The sequence below is a fragment of the Gymnodraco acuticeps genome, unplaced genomic scaffold (assembly GCF_902827175.1).
Source record: "Gymnodraco acuticeps unplaced genomic scaffold, fGymAcu1.1, whole genome shotgun sequence".
NCBI lineage: Eukaryota > Metazoa > Chordata > Actinopteri > Perciformes > Bathydraconidae > Gymnodraco > Gymnodraco acuticeps.
This window is the reverse complement of record NW_022990141.1, coordinates 131978-151929: the sequence shown is the minus strand read 5'-3', so window position 1 is coordinate 151929 and position 19952 is coordinate 131978. Positions and strand designations below refer to the sequence as shown.

The 19952-nt window shown below is 39.9% G+C and overlaps 1 protein-coding gene across 1 annotated transcript in view; it reads left to right on the top strand.

The window, feature by feature from the left end:
- Positions 1 to 11421, top strand: part of oca2 (oculocutaneous albinism II) — a 54058-nt gene extending 42637 nt beyond the window's left edge. Inside the window, exons 21-24 of the mRNA XM_034217166.1 lie at positions 551 to 655; positions 1196 to 1289; positions 4507 to 4600; positions 10254 to 11421. Of these exons, the coding sequence (XP_034073057.1) occupies positions 551 to 655; positions 1196 to 1289; positions 4507 to 4600; positions 10254 to 10341 (381 nt within the window). The 3' untranslated portion in view covers positions 10342 to 11421. The remainder of the gene's footprint in view (positions 1 to 550; positions 656 to 1195; positions 1290 to 4506; positions 4601 to 10253) is intronic.
- Positions 11422 to 19952: the final 8531 nt, after the last annotated feature.

Genomic DNA, 19952 nt, shown 5'->3' with positions numbered 1-19952 from the left:
AAACTTCACATGAGTGACTACTCTTTCTCTGTGTGGGGGGAAGGGTTTACTGCCCGCTCAGACAGAGTTTCTTTGTCTGTTCATCTGTAATCGATTGGGGTAAAGGCCCGCGTTTCTGGGCTCCGCCCCTTCTCAGAGACCAGGTTCGAGCGCTTCCGTCTTTGTGTGGGCAGAGTTAATTTTGGCAGCTTGCATTGAACAGTGCGAGTTGCTTTGTTAATCCTCCGGCCGTTTTGTCTCTCAATAAATATCAGTGTATTGATTTAGGCGAATCCAGTTTCCCTCATTCCATGATTGGCTCAACATTGCTGCAAAGAAGTTTTTACTTCACAAAAAGTACATTTACTAATTCTGAGATACGAAAAGATCTGCATGCATGCACACTTTTGCAGAATCGGCCTCGCTGTGTGCAGAGATAAAACTCAACGCAACCTGTGGTCAGATCAGTTCTAAAGACCGAACATATTAGTGTGTTTTATTGAAATCGGTGGTGGTTTAAGTGTCAGTGAAGGCAGCATTTATCTAAGTGTGTGACTCTCTCTCCTCTCAGTCGGTGCCAGAGGACCAGAGGCTGGCGATAGCGCTCATCCTGGTGATGTGGGTCTCTGCTCTCGCCTCTTCCCTCATCGACAACATCCCCTTCACTGCCACCATGGTGAGAGGCTGATAATGTAATGTTGCACGCACGCACGCACACACACACACACACACACACACACACACACACACACACACACACACACTCACACACACACACACACACACACACACACACACACACACACACACACACACACACACACACACACACACACACACACACACACACACACACACACACACACACACACACACACACACACACACACACACACACACACACACACACCTTGTAAGTGCAGGACTAGTCACCACCATGTATTACTTCTTACAAATCTGGTTTAGAATTCAAACTTGATTAGTTCAAGTTAAGCTACACAAATTGCATTGAAACATATTTATTTAAACATGCATGCAACTTTAGGGGTACCATACTGTTTATACTTTTAATTAAAGGAACACTGAGTAAATATATATCGAACATTTTCGAACACATAAAACAGGAAGTGAAACAAGATTAGACACAAGAACAAGATTGTTCTATAAAATAATACACAAAATAATGACACCTCTCCGGTCTCTCTCTGTATCACAGATCCCAGTTCTGATCAACCTGAGTCAGGACGCAGACGTGAACCTGCCGGTGAAGCCGCTCATCTACGCCCTCGCTATGGGGGCCTGTCTTGGAGGTAAGACAAGCAGACTTAAGAAAAAAACCTTTGTTTGGTTAAAGGTCACCTATTATGCAAAATCCCACTTCTTCATGTCTCTTCTACATCAACATGTGTCCCCTCTTCTCCATGTCTCTTCTACATCAACATGTGTCCCCTCTTCTTCATGTCTCTTCTACATCAACATGTGTCCCCTCTTCTTCATGTCTCTTCTACATCAACATGTGTCCCCTCTTCTTCATGTCTCTTCTACATCAACATGTGTCCCCTCTTCTTCATGTCTCTTCTACATCACATGTGTCCCCTCTTCTTCATGTCTCTTCTACATCAACATGTGGTCCCCTCTTCTTCATGTCTCTTCTACATCAACATGTGTCCCCTCTTCCTTCATGTCTCTTCTACATCAACATGTGTCCCCTCTTCTTCATGTCTCTTCTACATCAACATGTGTCCCCCTCTTCTTCATGTCTCTTCTACATCAACATGTGTCCCCTCTTCTTCATGTCTCTTCTAACATCAACATGTGTCCCCCTCTTCTCATGTCTCTTCTACAATCAACATGTGTCCCCTCTTCTTCATGTCTCTTCTACATCAACATGTGTCCCCTCTTCTTCATGTCTCTTCTACATCAACATGTGTCCCCTCTTCTTCATGTCTCTTCTACATCAACATGTGTCCCCTCGTCTTCATGTCTCTTCTACATCAACATGTGTCCCCTCTTCTCCATCTAATCCCTCTTCTATGTCTTCTTCACATCAACATGTGTCCCCTCTTCTCATGTCTCTTCTACATCAACATTGTCCCCTCTTCTTCATGTCTCTTCTACATCAACAGTGTCCCCCTCTTCTTCATGTCTCTTCTACATCAACATGTGTCCCCCTCTTCTTCATGTCTCTTCTACATCAACATGTGTCCCCCTCTTCTTCATGTCTTCTTCTACATCAACATGTGTCCCCTCTTCTTCATGTCTCATTCTACATCAACATGTGTCCCCGCTTCTTCATGTCTCTTCTACATCAACATGTGTCCCCTCTCTTCAGTCTCTTCTACATCAACATGTGTCCCCTCTTCTTCATGTCTCTTCTACATCAAACATGTGTCCCCTCTTCTTCATTCTCTTCTACATCAACATGTGTCCCCCCTCTTCTTCATGTCTCTTCTACATCAACAGTTGTCCCCGTCTTCTTCATGTCTCTTCTACATCAACATGTGTCCCCTCTTCTTCATGTCTCTTCTACATCAACATGTGTCCCCTCTTCTTCATGTCTTTTCTACATCAACATGTGTCCCCTCTTCTTCATGTCTCTTCTACATCAACATGTGTCCCCTCTTCTTCATGTCTTTTCTACATCAACATGTGTCCCCTCTTCTTCATGTCTCTTTCTACATCAACATGTGTCCCCTCTTCTTCATGTCTCTTCTACATCAACATGTGTCCCCTCTTCTTCATGTCTCTTCTACATCAACATGTGTCCCCTCTTCTTCATGTCTCTTCTACATCAACATGTGTCCCCTCTTCTTCATGTCTCTTTCTACATCAACATGTGTCCCCTCTTCTTCATGTCTCTTCTACATCAACATGTGTCCCCTCTTCTTCATGTCTTTTCTACATCAACATGTGTCCCCTCTTCTTCATGTCTCTTCTACATCAACATGTGTCCCCTCTTCTTCATGTCTCTTCTACATCAACATGTGTCCCCTCTTCTTCATGTCTCTTCTACATCAACATGTGTCCCCTCTTCTTCATGTCTCTTCTACATCAACATGTGTCTCCTCTTCTCCATGTCTCTTCTACATCAACATGTGTCCCCTCTTCTTCATGTATTTTCTACATCAACATGTGTCCCCTCTTCTTCATGTCTCTTCTACATCAACATGTGTCCCCTCTTCTTCATGTCTTTTCTACATCAACATGTGTCCCCTCTTCTTCATGTCTCTTCTACATCAACATGTGTCCCCTCTTCTCCATGTCTCTTCTACATCAACATGTGTCCCCTCTTCTTCATGTCTCTTCTACATCAACATGTGTCTCCCTCTTCTCCATGTCTCTTCTACATCAACATGTGTCCCCTCTTCTTCATGTATTCTTCTACATCAACATGTGTCCCCTCTTCTTCATGTCTCTTCTACATCAACATGTGTCCCCTCTTCTTCATGTCTCTTCTACATCAACATGTGTCCCCTCTTCTTCATGTCTCTTCTACATCAACATGTGTCCCCTCTTCTTCATGTCTCTTCTACATCAACATGTGTCCCCTCTGTGGAAAGAGACTCTGAAAGTTTCAGGCAAAAAGATTCTCTCTCTCTTGTCCTGATCCATTTCTATAAAAACTTGTCTGAAAATGAGCTGATTTTGGCCACTTTATGATTTTTTTGCTTGTGTAACCATTAGCCAATCAGCAACCAAGGTCACCCCCCCTTATCACCTGAATCTCCTCCTAGAGCACCATTGAGTTCTTTGTAACCAAATGTCTCTCAGAGGGGCGTGGGGAGGGGCTCCTTATTTTCATCTAAAGTAACAGACAGAGAATCAGCACTTTTGAAACAGGGCTGAAACAGAGGGGATTATGGGTAATGCTGCAACGATCTGAGCCAAACACTTCAGAGACATGTTCAGTATATATCTGAGACCTATAATATATTGATGAAAAACAGTATAATAGGGGACCTTTAAGAAAAAAACCTTTGTTTGGTTAAGATTTAAAATCACACCATGATCGTGCAGTTGGTCCTAACAAGTACTTTTACTTTTGGTACTTTAAGTATATTTGGTGAAGGACACAGAGTCAGACAGCTGTCAGAGTTACAGTTAGACCCTCTGCACTGTGACAGTATCGATCTGCAGGAGAACGTTTCCACTGAGGTCTCTCTATCGATCTGCTGTCAACACTCTGCCCTTAGGAGACCGGAAAATACTACAACTTTATAAAAGTCAGAATTGAAAGGCTTTATTTGTTGTATAGTATCACATGTCCATATTTGTCTGTGTGTGTAGTACAAAACAACCAAATACACGAAAGAAAAATACTTTTACCATTAATATTTTAGGTAAATTCTTCCACTAAAGCTTCTGTACTTCTACTTAAGTAACATCTCCAATTAAGGAGTTTTCTATTTTTTAAGTAAAATGTCTGAGTAACTCTTCCACCACAGGTTTTATGTGGTATTAAACGTACTGTTCCTCACTAACAAATCATTTAGATGAACAGTTTGTTATTAATGTTTTGCTCCTCAGGAAACGGCACATTGATCGGAGCTTCCGCTAATGTCGTGTGTGCGGGAATCGCCGAACAACACGGATACGGATTCTCCTTCGTCGAGTTCTTCAAGTAAGATTTCGCTGGCACAACACAACATATAGGCAGACTTCTACTTTCACTTAAGTATAATATCGGAGGACCTGTGTTTGTGAGAAGCCTCATCCTGTTTGAAAGGTGATGCTCTTTCCTGTCAAAGCAGGAAAAGGAATTTAAAGGTGACAGTGACCTCACTCTGAATAGAAACATCAGGTTGATCCGTCTGTCAGCAGAAACAGGAAATAACTTGGCACAGAAGAGTTCATGTCATCAGGTTTCTGTGTGTCCTCTCCGCTGTAAGGGCACTGAGAAATGTTGAGTACTTTTACAGTAAAATGAGTGTCACAGTGCTCCTGTGCTTTCTGTATGCAGACATTTGATGCAAAGTGTGTAAGATAAGGCAAAGCAAGCACATTTTAACACGAGGCAATTCAGAGGGCTTTACAAATATAAGATTACTTTTAAATATATTTAAAGTCAGTTATCAAAATACAAGAAAATACAATTACTGTATATTAGGCTCAAATAGACGGGCAGTGAGAGATATCAAGTTATTTTATTCAATAAAAGGCAGCGGAAAACAGTCGAAAAGGATATTTTTGCAAATAATTAATATTTATAATGATCCGCGTTAATTGCTATCATCATTGAAAGGATTAGCGTCTTCACAGAGTTAGTGGTCACTGAAGCACATCTATACATACATATATTATAAGGGGTTTCATTTGCACAGTGATTATCCACGATGTCTTTTGGATGACATGAAAGTGGTGCCATGAAAAATAAAGGAATAATTCTATGTCATTCTTAAAAATACTTGAGATAAAGAGCTGGAAAAAAGAAAAATAGGGTTATTATAGGATGAAAAAACCAATGTTCTCCCGGTAGTTAGAAAAAATGGCAAATAATCTGCCAAAAAAGGCCCATTGTACTCAGGTCTTCTGCTGTTAAATCCTTTTTTGAGCGAGACCTTGATATGACTGCAGGTTATATACACTGAATGCTTTTAGCGGCCTAAAAAAAATCCATTCTTGTTGAGTTCTCCCGTCTTTGTGTGTAAGCCTGTGCAAAATTATTGATTGACTGTGTCACTGATTGAATCGACACTCGGGGCTTGATTTGAGAAGTCTCTGGTGAGAATGACGTACACAATGTTATTAAATCTGAAGCAGGATGCTGAGTACGCTGCCACCTGCTCACTAACACCCTTCATTCCTGTGGAGTAACACACACACACACACACACATGCACACACACACACACACACGCACACGCACACACACACACACACACACACACACACACACACACACAGTTTGCTTTGTTGGAGAAGGGGTCAGAGCTGAAAGATGAATACAGTCTGATTAGGGTTTTAAACACTTAGTTATTACATGTCATTTGATTTAGGTAAGTATATCTGTAGGTTCGTTAAAGAAAACAGCGCGAGAACATTGATTTTATTTATTTTTTCTGCAACAAGTCTCACCAGAAAGACTCATTTGAATGTCAGCAGGTGGGGGTAACAAAGTGGTGGGATTTACATGAAGTACATTTACTCAAGTGTACCAAACTAATTTGTTTCCTTAAGTCTAGGATATGATCTGTAAGCCGTGATATCAGAATCAGAAATACTCTATTTGTCCTACAGTGGGAAAATGTACAGCATGTGACAGTGCACATAATAATAAGTAGTAATAATATTAATTAATTACAACTTTATTGCTTATAATACTTCTGTACGTTCACCTTAGTAACATCTTCGGCCCCTAATTTATTTGCTGTTTTGTCTCTGACCATTTTCTTTGTTTGTTTTACGCCTGTTTTTTCTGTAAAGCGACCTTGGGTCCCCTGAAAGGTACTATATAAATCCAAGTTATTATTATTATGATTACATCCATTAGGTACAGTAGGATAAATGCTGTATGCCTCCCTCCCCCTGCTGCTGTATGTACAGATAATGGCCACATCCTCCAGGCTGCATTCCTGTCTCTAATTGTCTGTTAGTGAGTGCTGAGGGTCCCAGGTGTTTGGACAGACAGGTAAAGAGAGGAAAGGTCTCTCTGTAATAGTGTGTTAGTGAGTTCTGGGGTCTCAGGTGTTCACACAGACAGGTAAAGAGAGGAGAGGTCTGCCTGCTGCTCAGGGCAGCTGGGACTGATGAGAGAAACTCCCACCATTATACAGAGAGCCAGATGAGCCGAAGGCCTTATGATAGACCATCACCATCACAGAGACTATAGATAGTGTTGCTCCCATCATGCCCCTGGCCCGGATCATCCTCCTCTCCTCAAACTGTTGACCTGGGGAGAAGGGATGAAAAACGATGGTACATGATGCTCAACAGAGTTTGAGACATTGCTAGTGGTTGTAGCTTCGTGTTGCAAATAACTGCTGTTAGAGTTCAGCACGGCATTTTAGTGATTTCATCCATACTCGCCGAATGCTTAAGCAGAAGCAGTTTTTGTGTAGTATCGTAATGCAGAATGTTCGTGGTTTAATCACATAGTAAAGATTAGCATTGTAAGATGTTATGGCACTTAGTAAATGTTGTGACACATGGTTATTATTTGTCAAATGCAGGTAACATTGCGTGATGACATTAATGTTGCGTGAAGTGGTTAACGTTGAGAAATGTTTGTGAAAAGTTGTTTAGGGTTGTAGAAAGGTTGGGGTTCACATCGTGGTATGCAGTTAACGTTTGGCAAAATGTGTGAGTAACGTTGTTTTTGACATTGTGAAACGTGGTTAGCGCCGTGAACGTCGAATGATGAGCAATGTTGCATTGTTGCGTGGCCTCTGGCGAACAAGGGCTTTTATTTGATTCATTCTTGTAGATTAGTCGTATTTTTTATGCAGTTATTTGATGCATAGAGAGAAAAAAATACCCGAGCTGTGTATTGTATACAAATGTTGTTCTGCAGGTTATTCACAGGGCACATACTGAAAGCCTGATGTTGTCACGATGTCTGACCTCAGTCTTCTACAGCAATCAATCACACTCTCTTTGGCTCTACCAAAGATTGGAGATAGAGATAATACTTCTGTTTCACCCTGAGGCGTAAACACTGCACGTTTTGCAAGTCATGCTGCTGAGTCACCAGCACAGGTCAAGCATTGCGCCATCCCCCCTGTTTATCTCAAAAACATCTCAAAAACATCTCAGAGATTGCATCGAGTCTTTCAAAGAGTTCCCATCACATGCAATGAAATCAACGTGTGCGATCACAAGGTATGATGGGAGTTTTAAGACAAGGTGAACCTCGCACCTCTTTCTGCTGTACTGTGGAAACGGTTTGTTCTGCCCTCCGTCCCGCCACACTGCACCTGTGATGGGGAGAATGAGCATGACTCAGCAGAAATAGAGGTGACCGCAGCTTGTCTCATGATGATCAGAGTTTAGAGATTCCTCACATTTGTTTCACAGAGACCAAAATCACAGCGGTCTCAAGTTACATTTCCAACATTTCTGCATAAAAGAGGCTGTAAAAAAATGACCAAACATTTGTTATGTAGTTAGTGGAGTTGTTAACTTACATTACATCACAAATGTTTTAGAGAAATGTGAAATGATATTGATGTTAACAGTGCGTTTCCTCTGGTCTCCTGTAATGGCATTGTGTCTTTTTGTACACAGTATGATGTGAACTTTATTCTCCCACTGCAGATCAATGCACCCCACTGAGCTGTTGTGACCCTCAGCTAAATGCTACATGACTATAAAGCTCTGCAGGGTTTAATATCATTGATTCCTCTGCCTGGGGGGTTGCACCACTTAGTGAAAGGGTTGATAATCGGAGCATGTCAATGGCTGTAGGTTGTAAAGATACCAGCACCATGGAGAGGACCTCTATGTATCCTCAGACTCTTAAAGGAACCATAGCCATGGTGTTAGACTCCCTTTTGCGTTATTTCTGTCCATCAAAACTGTCTCAAAAAATAATACTTGCAGTTGCACAGTGTTACAATTGTATACAGTTAACGAGTGCCGCTGCTAAAATGTATCACGATAATAATACCTTCTGGAAACAAGTGAAGGTGTTGGAAAGAGGCTATACAATTTGAACCATTGATTGGTTGGTTGGTTGATTCATTCATTGATTAATTGTGCACACACATGCATGTCATAGGTACTTAACCTAGAGTTGTTTATTTTTTCAGAATGCCATAAAAGCAAATAAACAACGGGTTGGCAGATTGTTTTCTCAATCATTGTTAAACACCGGGGAAAACCACTCAGGCCAGTACTTTGCCGATATAGAAATAATTGACGAGATATATTTTACTGACTAAAGATAAAACTTTGCAAATGTCCAACCCGAACCCTCTTACGGTGTTAATCGTAATGGTTAACATTGATAATTGATAGCGACATACTGATAATTGATAATCACCCTTGGCAACTCATTTCTACTCACACACTTTGACTGTGTTACATTACATTTCAGCACCACATCATGTTGGACTCATTAGCCTAAGTGCTTCATTAGCCCCTAAGTCGAGCAGTCATTTGACATATCCACATGCAAATTGAAAGGAAAGGTCTAAATGGTTTCCATGTGAATGAAGGGATAGTGACAGCGATTAAGAGTAATTCACTGACACACAATTATTAAATATTTACACACACACACTTCCAACATTGTGTGTGCTGCAGAAGTCAGTGTTGGAACCTGTTACATGTAATCCATTTCTCCCGTAGCCTGATTAAAATAACAACACCAAATAATGACCAAATTACTATATACAAAACAGCAATGAAATACATGTTTTAACTAATAAACTTTACAAATCAGTGAATATCTCCAACGGTTTTTCTGGATGCGTGTCAGTGACTGAGGGCGAACAGATCTCTGGGCCGCGAGCAGCCATGTGTTCATGTAGGACACGGTGCTCGTCCAAATAACAAACCATCTGCAGATCTGGAGTTATCTGAGGGCACATTTTAAATTCACCATGCTAATTGAGGAATACAAAAAACATGGAAAGCACTTCAATAAATGGAAACGGACAGTAGACATTTTAGTTTATTCGTCAAAGGTGATGATTATCTTTAAGGTGTGGCACGTAAGTTTACTTGCCAGCAGTGTGAACCTGGAAGTGTTGAGCTATATGATAGAAATGTATAGTACGGGTCCCAAGCACGTAGAAACTGCTGGAAGCTTACTTGCATTTTCAATTCAATTCAATTCAAAACCTTTATTTATACAGATAAAACCCATTGAGATCATAGACCTCTTTTACAATGGTGACCTGCTTCAATTAGTTCCAAACATTAATACAAACATGACAGAAAACAAAGGACATTATATGATACTACAGTTTGTATACTAGTAGCATTTACAGACACCAATATTTTGTTGGACAATTTGTTGGACAATTAGCACAATTGGCGTTAAGTTTCATTATTTAGCATGAATTAACACATGCAGACAATGTTGAATGAATGAATATGACGTCATACAAAAGGGCGATGTTGAGGTTTAAATATCAAAATATATGTAAAATAGTCTTATTCTAGTTTGTCGAAAAAGTACAAGGAGAAAGTCATGTAAAGAAATCTGTGTGTAAAGTACACAGGCAATAATCATGGAAAACAATCCAAGTTAAGTGAATCATAAAATGTCTCAACTGTGGAATAAGATGTTTGAATTCATGAAATTAATGTTTTGTTTCTTTCTTCTTGCAGGTTAGGATTTCCCATGATGATCATGACCTGTATGATCGGCATGTGCTACCTGCTGGCTACACACATTGGATTAGGCTGGAACATGTGATCCAAAGACTGTGTGTGTGTGTGTGTGTCACCACTCCTTCCAGCATTCAGCTCCCTAGTGTAACCTGATTGGCTGATCAGATTAAAGGCACTATATGAAGAACAACAGCCATATTTTGGAAAATGTGCTTTTGATTTACTCGATGGTATATTTATAACGATCAAAAAGTTGAGTGTTGACACATTTTTGCTAACGGAAGGAGCGAAAACCGGCAGTTAACGAAGCACTGTAACAAATAAAAGTCATACATGTGTTTCTGTCCCCACTCTTGAAGAGACACACCACTACACAAGAGCCACAAATAAGCCATTGTCTATTTAATTGGGTTAATTGGGCAGCTGTAATGATTTTGCTACCACTAGCTAGCTCACAAACAGCAGCTCTGTGGAATTTAACACAACTCTACCTTCGACCAACATTGTTTAAAGTTGTTATAATGCATTGGTTCTTGATGGCTTCTCCACTCTCACCCTGTTAATAACTTTGAGAGAAACTTTGAAGTTTATCCGAGGGAAAGACATGCAAATAGTCCCTCTCCAAAATGCTGAACATGGTGCTGCCTCTATGACTGGTGTCAAACTGTATATTTGTTTGGAAATCTATGTGATCTGTTTACAACGTCTCATTTCCTAATTAACTGTATTATACTAAATTGCTTTTTTAGAGATGTTTAGGACACATGGTTTACCAAAAGTTTGTTCATATTTTAAAGGAATACCCAGTGAAAGGGATTTTATAATGTTGAATATTTTTGTCAGATACCCAAATCTCAATTAATGAACAGCATCAATGAAATTAGAGAGGAGCGGGATGATTAAATAACACTGTTATTAAAACATGATATATTATCTATTGTACTGTGTACACTATGATCTCATGTAAAGTGGATACTTTTCTTCAGTTAACTGTGTTTAATGTAGAAAATGTTGCTGTCACCTGGATCCTTTCTTTGTCCAGGTGAAACTCTCACCTGTATTTATTGTACAGTTTGACGACCTCAAGGTCACTTCTGTTTAATGTTCAAGACTTTCACACAGACGTCAACATAAACAATAAAGGTTGTGATGTTTCTGCTTTTCATTCGGCTCAGTTTCTGTTTATTCTTTATGAATATTTTCATCATTTTCTAATAAAGTATGAATAATAGAAAGTTTTTTTGTTGTTGAAACAACAAAGGTAAATCCTCTCACTCAAAACATTTCCAAATATGTAAGTTCTTGTATTCAACTTCTACTTAAACCCATTATTGCTCCCTTTATTATCAACAATATGAAAAAAGTAATTATTTAATATGTTGAACAATAAGAAGTCACATGTAAACAAATATTTAAAGGTCCCATATCATGGCCATTTCTACTGATCATATTTCCATTGTTGAGGTCTTCTAGAATAGATTTAAATTGTGTAATTTTCCAAACTCACATTGGTGTCTCATACAGCATCTCTGTATAGTATGTGTATTCACTCTCTGTCCTAAACGGCTTGATGGAGCTCCTGCCCCCCCCCCTCCCCTCCATGTGAGCCCAGTGTGCTCTGATTGGTCGAGACGTTGCGAGGCTCGTTGCTGCTCGCCACTGCTGCGAGCTGCTGCGAGGAGCAGACAGGTTTCCGGGTCGACGATACAGCGAGAACAAGCGAAACTCATCCTGAGCACACAAACACTCGCAGCCGAAGTAAAAACAATAAGTGTGGCTTGATATTGAGTAAAGAAAAAGGTTTATAACGCTGTGAGAATGGGTCTGCTGAGAGCATTTCTCCGCGATCCCAACTCGTCTATTACCAACGTTCAGGGAGCTCTATGCAAGTCAATGGGGACTCCCTGTTAGTTAGCCAAGGGATCCTGGTGTGTGAGGTGCTCCGCGGATTGGTCCATTTGAGCCAATCTGGTCATTTGTTGATGATTTGGGAGTTCACACCTCACTGTACCCAGGAATCAAACAATGGAAAATGAGAAATCTCCAACGGGGCGTTCTGGGGCAGCATAGACAGGTATTTTCTGTGTTAGAGTTTTACTCGCTACAGGGTGTACTTTGAGGGTTTTTGACTCTGCAGACCGTTTACATGCAGAAAAACCTTCATAACACACAAAGGGACGGGTAATAACTGGAAAAGCATGATATGGGCCCTTTAAAAAACTCATAGTATGTAGCAAAATATTAAAAACAAGTCATAGTATAGTATCTAGAAAAATTCAAAAAACGTAATAGTATTGTATGTCGAAAAAATATAAGGAAGTCATAGTATAGTATGCCAAAAATATTTGTAAAAACTCAGCAGTCGTTAAAGTATGTCAAAAAATATGTAAAGTACTACTAATGTATTGCGAAAATTGATACAAATCCCTAGAGTATAATTTTAAAGGGATTACAGCATACAGTATGCCACAACATATAATAAAAGCAACCCGATATCATGGCAAGACATGAACATGTGACGATTTACCATGCTGGAAGACGTGAAGATGTCACGATTTCGTCCCTTCAAACGTGACAGTTACACGGTATTGTTAACCCATGTTAACCAGTGGAGAAATAACCGGAAATGCCAAGCAAATGCTACCCCGACGTAATGATTTATTTTTTAATAGTCACACTCGATTACGCCGATTTTCTTGTTGCCCCAGCTGGTCGACACCTCTTTTGGCATAAACAAAAGCTACATTAATGTATTAAATCGATGTTAACCGGAAACAGACGTAGGCAAGATCCTCAGCTCGATGATTGGATGGTTTAGCCGCAATGCATGCTGGGATTTGGTGTTTATGTGATGTGAAATCTGAAAACGTTTTTTAAAAATAAAATAATACTTTATTCCGAGTGTGCTTGCTTTACTCTTTGGAAGTCATCACATAACGGCATTGTAATACACGGTTCGGCTGCATTAAATATTACATATCTGCCGTAGTTCTCTATTTATAGAGCCCTGATGAGAAGACTTCTAGACAAACATGAGGAACTGCAGCCAACACTGAAAATGTGACGTGGATCATAAATATATAAGCAATTAAACAGCATCTTACATTTCTTTTCACACAATACGTCTCCTTGCAGTATCAACACTAATTCGGCTGCCTTTTATATTTGATCCAATTGGTATATAGGCTGTATTTACACCATAAAGGTGCACAGCTGATAGAAAGGGACACCTGGTGGTTAAAGCACGTTATTGAATTGTATTATTTTATTATTAGGATCTTGCCTACGTCTGTTTCCGGTTCCACATCCACACGCATGGATTAACATCGATGTAATACATTAATGTAGCCTTTGTTTATGCTAAAAGAGGTGTCGACCAGCTGGGGCAACAAGAAAATCGGCGTAATCGAGTGTGACTATTAAAAAATAAATCATTACGTCGGGGTAGCATTTGCTTGGCATTTCCGGTTATTTCTCCACTGGTTAACATGGAGTTAACAATACTGTCACGTTTGAAGCATAGGTTTGAAGGGACGAAATCGTGACATCTTCACGTCTCCCAGCATGGTAAATCGTCACATGTTCATTTCTTGCCGTGATACCGGGTTGAATAAAAGTGATTGGACAATTGGAGCTTTCGTTGGAGTTTGCTGTTGTTCTTATAGCTTACATTTTGTTGACTGAGAGTTAAACTGACGGCTGTTAATGAGTCAGACTGCAGGATAACTGAACACAGAGACGCAGATCAATGTGTTCCTGTAGCTCTGTCTTTTCACATTAAAATGTTACTCCCAGATACTCAGCAGCTTAAAGTGTTTTTCTGAAGCACTGGGAGTCTGTTGTGTTGTCCACTTAGTCTCCATCACAGCTTTAATAAGCACCCACTTTAGAGAACTCTACAACCAGGGAAGGTTACTTTAAAATTGGGTGCATTCACACCAATAGTCCGTTTTCTGGTGCGCACCAGACCACAGTTTGTTACAGTGTTTCATTTTTCAGAAGGTTCGGTTTGCGTTCACACGGGCAAAACTCAAACGGACCATAAACTTTAAACACAAGTCATGTGCACGGAAATGCTGTTCAACCATTGGTCAGACATTACGGGGGTAAAAACGCAAATCCAGGTGTTGTGTCAAATTATGCACCCCCATCATGAAATGCACCCCTTGTCAAGGGAACGCGCATTTGTAAATGAAACGTTGAGACCTTAAAACGATGCTTAAAACGAAAACTAAACGTCCAGGTTTTTTGTAATGGTAATTTACAGGCTATGAGTCGCTCAGTGGTAGCTCTTATAGTCTTGATTCTTGTGGTTAAACTTTTCGCTCCGTATTTTGATGATAGTGCAGTACCATCAAAATACCCCAAATATTTAATGATGGGGGGTGCATAATTTGACACAACACCGGCAATTTCTACCGGAGCCTCCGCCATGGAGCATCGGCACTTTCGGCAGGTTATTCCAATCTCATGCTGCTGTTAATCTGGAGATCAACAGACACTAGCAGCCCGCGCATATGATTATATAATCAGACAACGTCCGTTAAAAAACATTATAACACATAATGAGAGACGTTCTGCAGTAAGGAGGGGCGTTTCACCGACGACAGGTGTTCTTACTTTTATGTAGCTGACGGAGAATTGTTACTTTACACGACACTGTTCAACACTTCATTCTGCTTCACTCTTTAACTAAACAACCGCGGATGCCTTGAAAGACTCTTTCGCTAAAGATTTTTGAAGACATCCGCGCTCTTGTGACACGTAAATACTACGCTTCCTATGTTTTGGTGCGGACTGCGTTCACACCAGCAATGAACCGCTCCAGAGTTCGTAAGCAAGCGCTCCGAGACCACCTCTTTTAGCGGACCAGAGTCCGGTTGTTTAGTTCACTTCAGAGGTCTCGGACTGCGTTCACACCGACCCACATGAACCGCACCAAGCGGCTAAACGCACCAGGGTTCGATTCAACCGGACTATACAAGGCAGGTGTGAACGCACCCTTAATGACAGCGGTTCAATGAGAATTCACTCTCTCTGCGGAGAGCTCTTATTCATCAAGAGGGGATTAAGCAAGTTCTGCCATCTGTAATTAAGAGCTGCAGTGAGGGAGCTTTAGAGGATCCACTTTAAAGGCTATTTTTTTAAAACGCCTGATCCTCCTGTTACAACACAGAGTAAAGTGATACAGACAGAAATAAACATTTCCTCCTTTGATCACCCTGACATCGAGATCTCACGAAGGTCTTTTTTAATTAGTCCGAGAGGGAGAATCACACAGAGCATTATTACATACCATATGGACGAAGGCTTATTGTATTATTGCAAGTAAATATTGTATTTACTTGCACTATTTAATCTGTTTTATTGTGTTGCACTGTTGGAGGAGCATGTGACCTAAGATTTTCATCGACATAACTCAATCAATCAATCAATCAATCAACAACTTTATTAATTGGTTATGAACAGCAGTTTATGTCATGTACACAGGCAGGAACATACAAGAAGAAAACACACAGAGACACCCGGGAGCACAGATGTGGATAATTCCAATTTACACTATAAATAGTTCATAGCATCACATTAATAAATAAATAAATAAATAATCAAGTTAAAAGCCTTTCAAGAAAAGTTTGAGTGCAGAAGGGATGAATGATTTAGAAAAGCGATTAGTTCTTTGAGCAGGTAGAGCATATCTTCGCCCTGATGGCAACAGACGAAATTCACGTGAAAGTACATGACCTGGAGAGTTCAGAATGCTCTCTGCTTTCCGCAGAATCTGTTGGTTACAGAAGGAATTTAAGTCTCTGTTTCACGCCGATGATCTTGGAGCAGGTTTTAACAATGCTGTTCAGGCTGTTCCTGTCTTTCAGTGTAAGGCTATGGAACCAGCAGATAAAATAAAAACAAATAAGGCTCTCAATGAATGCTTGGTAAAAACGACAAAGAATGAAAGGCCTGACAGAGAAAGAGTTCAGTTTAGCGAAGAAGGTGCATTCTCTGTTGACCCCGCTTCACAATACACTCAGTATTCACATCAAATTTGAGGTGGTCATCGAAAAAGGTGCCCAAGTATTTGTATGATGTGACAATTTCTACCTTGTCATTGTGTATGACGCACTCCTTAGGAACATCCTTGACGTCCAAAATCAATGATCAATTCCTGGGTTTTAGAGACATTTAAATCCAGAAAAGTGTCGTCACACCAGGAAATAAAATCGGTAAGAGCACCCTCGTGGCCTGATTCTGAGCCGCTAAGGAGGGACAAGAGGGCGGTATCGTCAGAGAATTTAACCAGGTAGCTGTTGTCTTGCATGCTCCTGCATTTATCAGTGTACATTATAAAAAGTAGGGGCGAAAGAACGCATCCTTGAGGCGAGCCCATGGAAGTGATGACAGAGTCAGAGAGGCGTCCATTGACAGACACCTTCTGCTCTCTATTAGTTAGAACGTTTAAAATCCATTTGTATAACTACACTGTACCTATACAAATGACAATAAAAGCATTGAATCCTTGAATCCTTTATGTGAAATGTTGTTGTAAGATCAACATAACCGATGAAAAACAGGAAGTGAAAGTGAAACAAAGTAACTCATATCATTACTTTTATGTAATGCAAAGGGACCAATCTGATTAAATAAAGGTTTGAAATGAAATGAAAATGTAATATTCAACTTATAGCCCAACCCCTTCTCCCAACTTCTGGTTTTAACATTTATGTTTAATGGATTAGCATTCGCAGCATTTTAAACAAGAACTTTATCCAAGCTCATTTGCAGTATATACATTAATTATTTTACCGTAACACATACATCCATTGTCAGTGACTGGCTGCAGGGTGACATGTGAAATGGACTTGAGAACATTTTGAATAACTCTGTAGTGTCTTGTTGTGGGGAGATGTCCCTGCTATGAGGAGCTAATAACATGCATAAAACATATTAGCTGGTTGGAAACGTTCATGTGTACAGTGTTACAAATGTATTGAACATGTACAAACTAGGGTTTCCCATTAATGTACCGAGCGCTACAGTGGAATACACACATACACAGTGTACCCATGACTCTTACAATGAAGGCTCGATAATCAGCTCACAGCATATAAAATGGCATATAGGTGTATGCAGAGGTAAAGTGCTATTTTACAAGTGGGGGGGGGGTCCTCATCTCCTCTAGGGGGGTCCGGGGGCATGCTTCCCGGGAAGATTTTTTTTTAAATATTGAAGTTAAATGCATCAACCTAGTGCACTTTGAGAGCAAAATGAATTTATGGTAAACAGATTTTCTTTTTCTTTATGGATATTTTACAAATCACTCACCTTTTAAACTGTATTCTTGTTTTACTGTCATATAGTAGGCCTATTTCATAACTGTTTTTCATTTATTCTCATAAATGTTGACCAAAACGTTTGAGAGCCACTGAGATAACTAGACTAAAGTTATATCTAAAACAGAGAGTCCCTTACCTCACTGAGCTGTAGTTATCTCTCTCAGTCTGACAGGACAGAGCTCTCCCTCTCCTTGTTTTAGAAACAGCTTTTAATACCCGTTAAGCTAACCAGATGCTAACAACAACAATGCAAATAGTGAGTTTGGTAGAAATATACTGTATAATAGTAAAGTTATTTAAGATGATGCCATATTTATTGAAGATTTTACACTATAAATATTCCCCAAAATTATTCAAAAGCATATTCTTCCAAACTCCTTGCTGTAGTATGACACACAGCAGGAGACTTGATGTGTGTAGTGAGTTTGGTAGTAATAAGCTGTATAATAGTGATTGAATATTATTGTATTCTCTTTTTTCGGAGTTGCACTTTGCAGACGGTCCCTGAGCACTCGTTTCTTCTCCGGAGACCAATGTAATGTGTCCAGCTCGGAGGACGGCGCGTATTGGCTTTTTTTTTAATCAAAATGTGATTGTAGTTCGTTGTCAACCTTACCACGGTACTTAGGAGACGTCATTTGTGTCTGAATAACGTTTTATTCATGAGTTATTGATCCGTGAAATCAGAATCTCCCAATATCGTTCCAACTTTACTGAAGTAAGCCAGAAGACCGTCTCATTTCGTAGATCGCTCGGTTTGCTGTTCCTTCACTTTATTTAAGTACCAAGACATTACACGGCAATGTGGGAGCACCCTAGTTAAGGTTAAGGTTAATAAGATCCGAGTAGTTTTCCAGGACTGCTTCTAGTTAATTAAAACTTGACTAAAAGGGAAGGCTTAATTAATGTAATACAAACTAACAAGGACTAACAGCTGGGACAAAATGAACACTATTGTCACAACAAAGCTTCTGGTTTCCTCTGGAGCTGACTGTAAACTGACATGTGAAAATGCATGTTTGTAGCCGATAGTTTTTCCTTTCCTGACAGACTGTGGTAAAAGGAAACCGAATGATTAATGACACAACAACAATCCCACACTCTCAGCAGCTATGCTCTTGTGGTGGGAGGGTGTAATCCTGCAGGATGCTGTGAAAAGGAGTCAGTCTCATCGACAAAAACGATTGAATTTGCGAATCTGTTCTAAAATAGCAGAATCCTTTTGTACAACAAGCTAATTTCAAAACAATCTGACGTTTCTTTGACAATTTCCACATAAATACAAGTGTGTTCTATAGCGCTGAAATAATACAATCATAATAAAAGTGATGATAATAAAAGGATTTCTCATAAGACCATTTGTATTTGATGAGACAGAAAGAAAGACATCACTATGAGCTCTGTTATGATAAACATCCATCTCCTGTGTGACATTTCAAGAATATAACTTGATTGATTCAATAATGCTGGACACTAATGGACTAATCCAGTGGTTCCCAAACTTTTTGTGCCCAAGGCACACCAAAGGACAAGTACAAATCTCAAGGCACACCTATTGTGCAAAATAGCCCTTATAACACGTGTTATCACTCATATCATGTAAAATATCTGTAAATGTGCATAATTATTTACTAATGCCAAATAAAATGTGACAAAGACAACTATATTACTCATGAAATATTTATTAACGAAATATTTCAGAAATTAATTTGAAACTTTATCAAATTAGGCTTTATCAAAGCAGCAACACACTCATTTAAACCAGACAGGTCACAACATTAAAAATGAGGCAAAGGAAACTCAGCAGAAATTCAGCACAGAGAACTGTCAATGCAAGGAAGCTGCATTGTCCATGGTCCTGAACTACACATTATAAATGTAACATTTCAGCAATCAGCAATGAAACATGTGCTATTGTAAATATTTTTGCCGATTTACAAATTAGTGAGATACATGTGCCTGTCGGGGCGCGCAGAATTTTTTAATCCTTGGTGGCACTGAGGAGAGGGCCACTCGCAAGTCCTGTTCAACAGAGAGCCCTGACCTCCTGTTGTTCTTCATGTAAACCAGAGTAGAGAACGGCAACTCCAGAGATGGGGTCGTTACTAAAAAAATGTAATATATTACATATTACTTTTTAAAAAAAAGTAATATATTACACTACTTCGTTACTATCTACATAAAGTAACTTGTTACTTTACTCGCCGAGCACGTACGAACTGCGCATGCGTGAGTGGCAATAACTTTCCTTACCAGCAGGCGGCGGTAGTGTGTATTTGTCATTCAAAACAGGCAACAACCGGAAGACAGAGAAGAAGAACAGACTGCGTGATATAAACAAACAACAAATAGCGTGTGCGGTAGC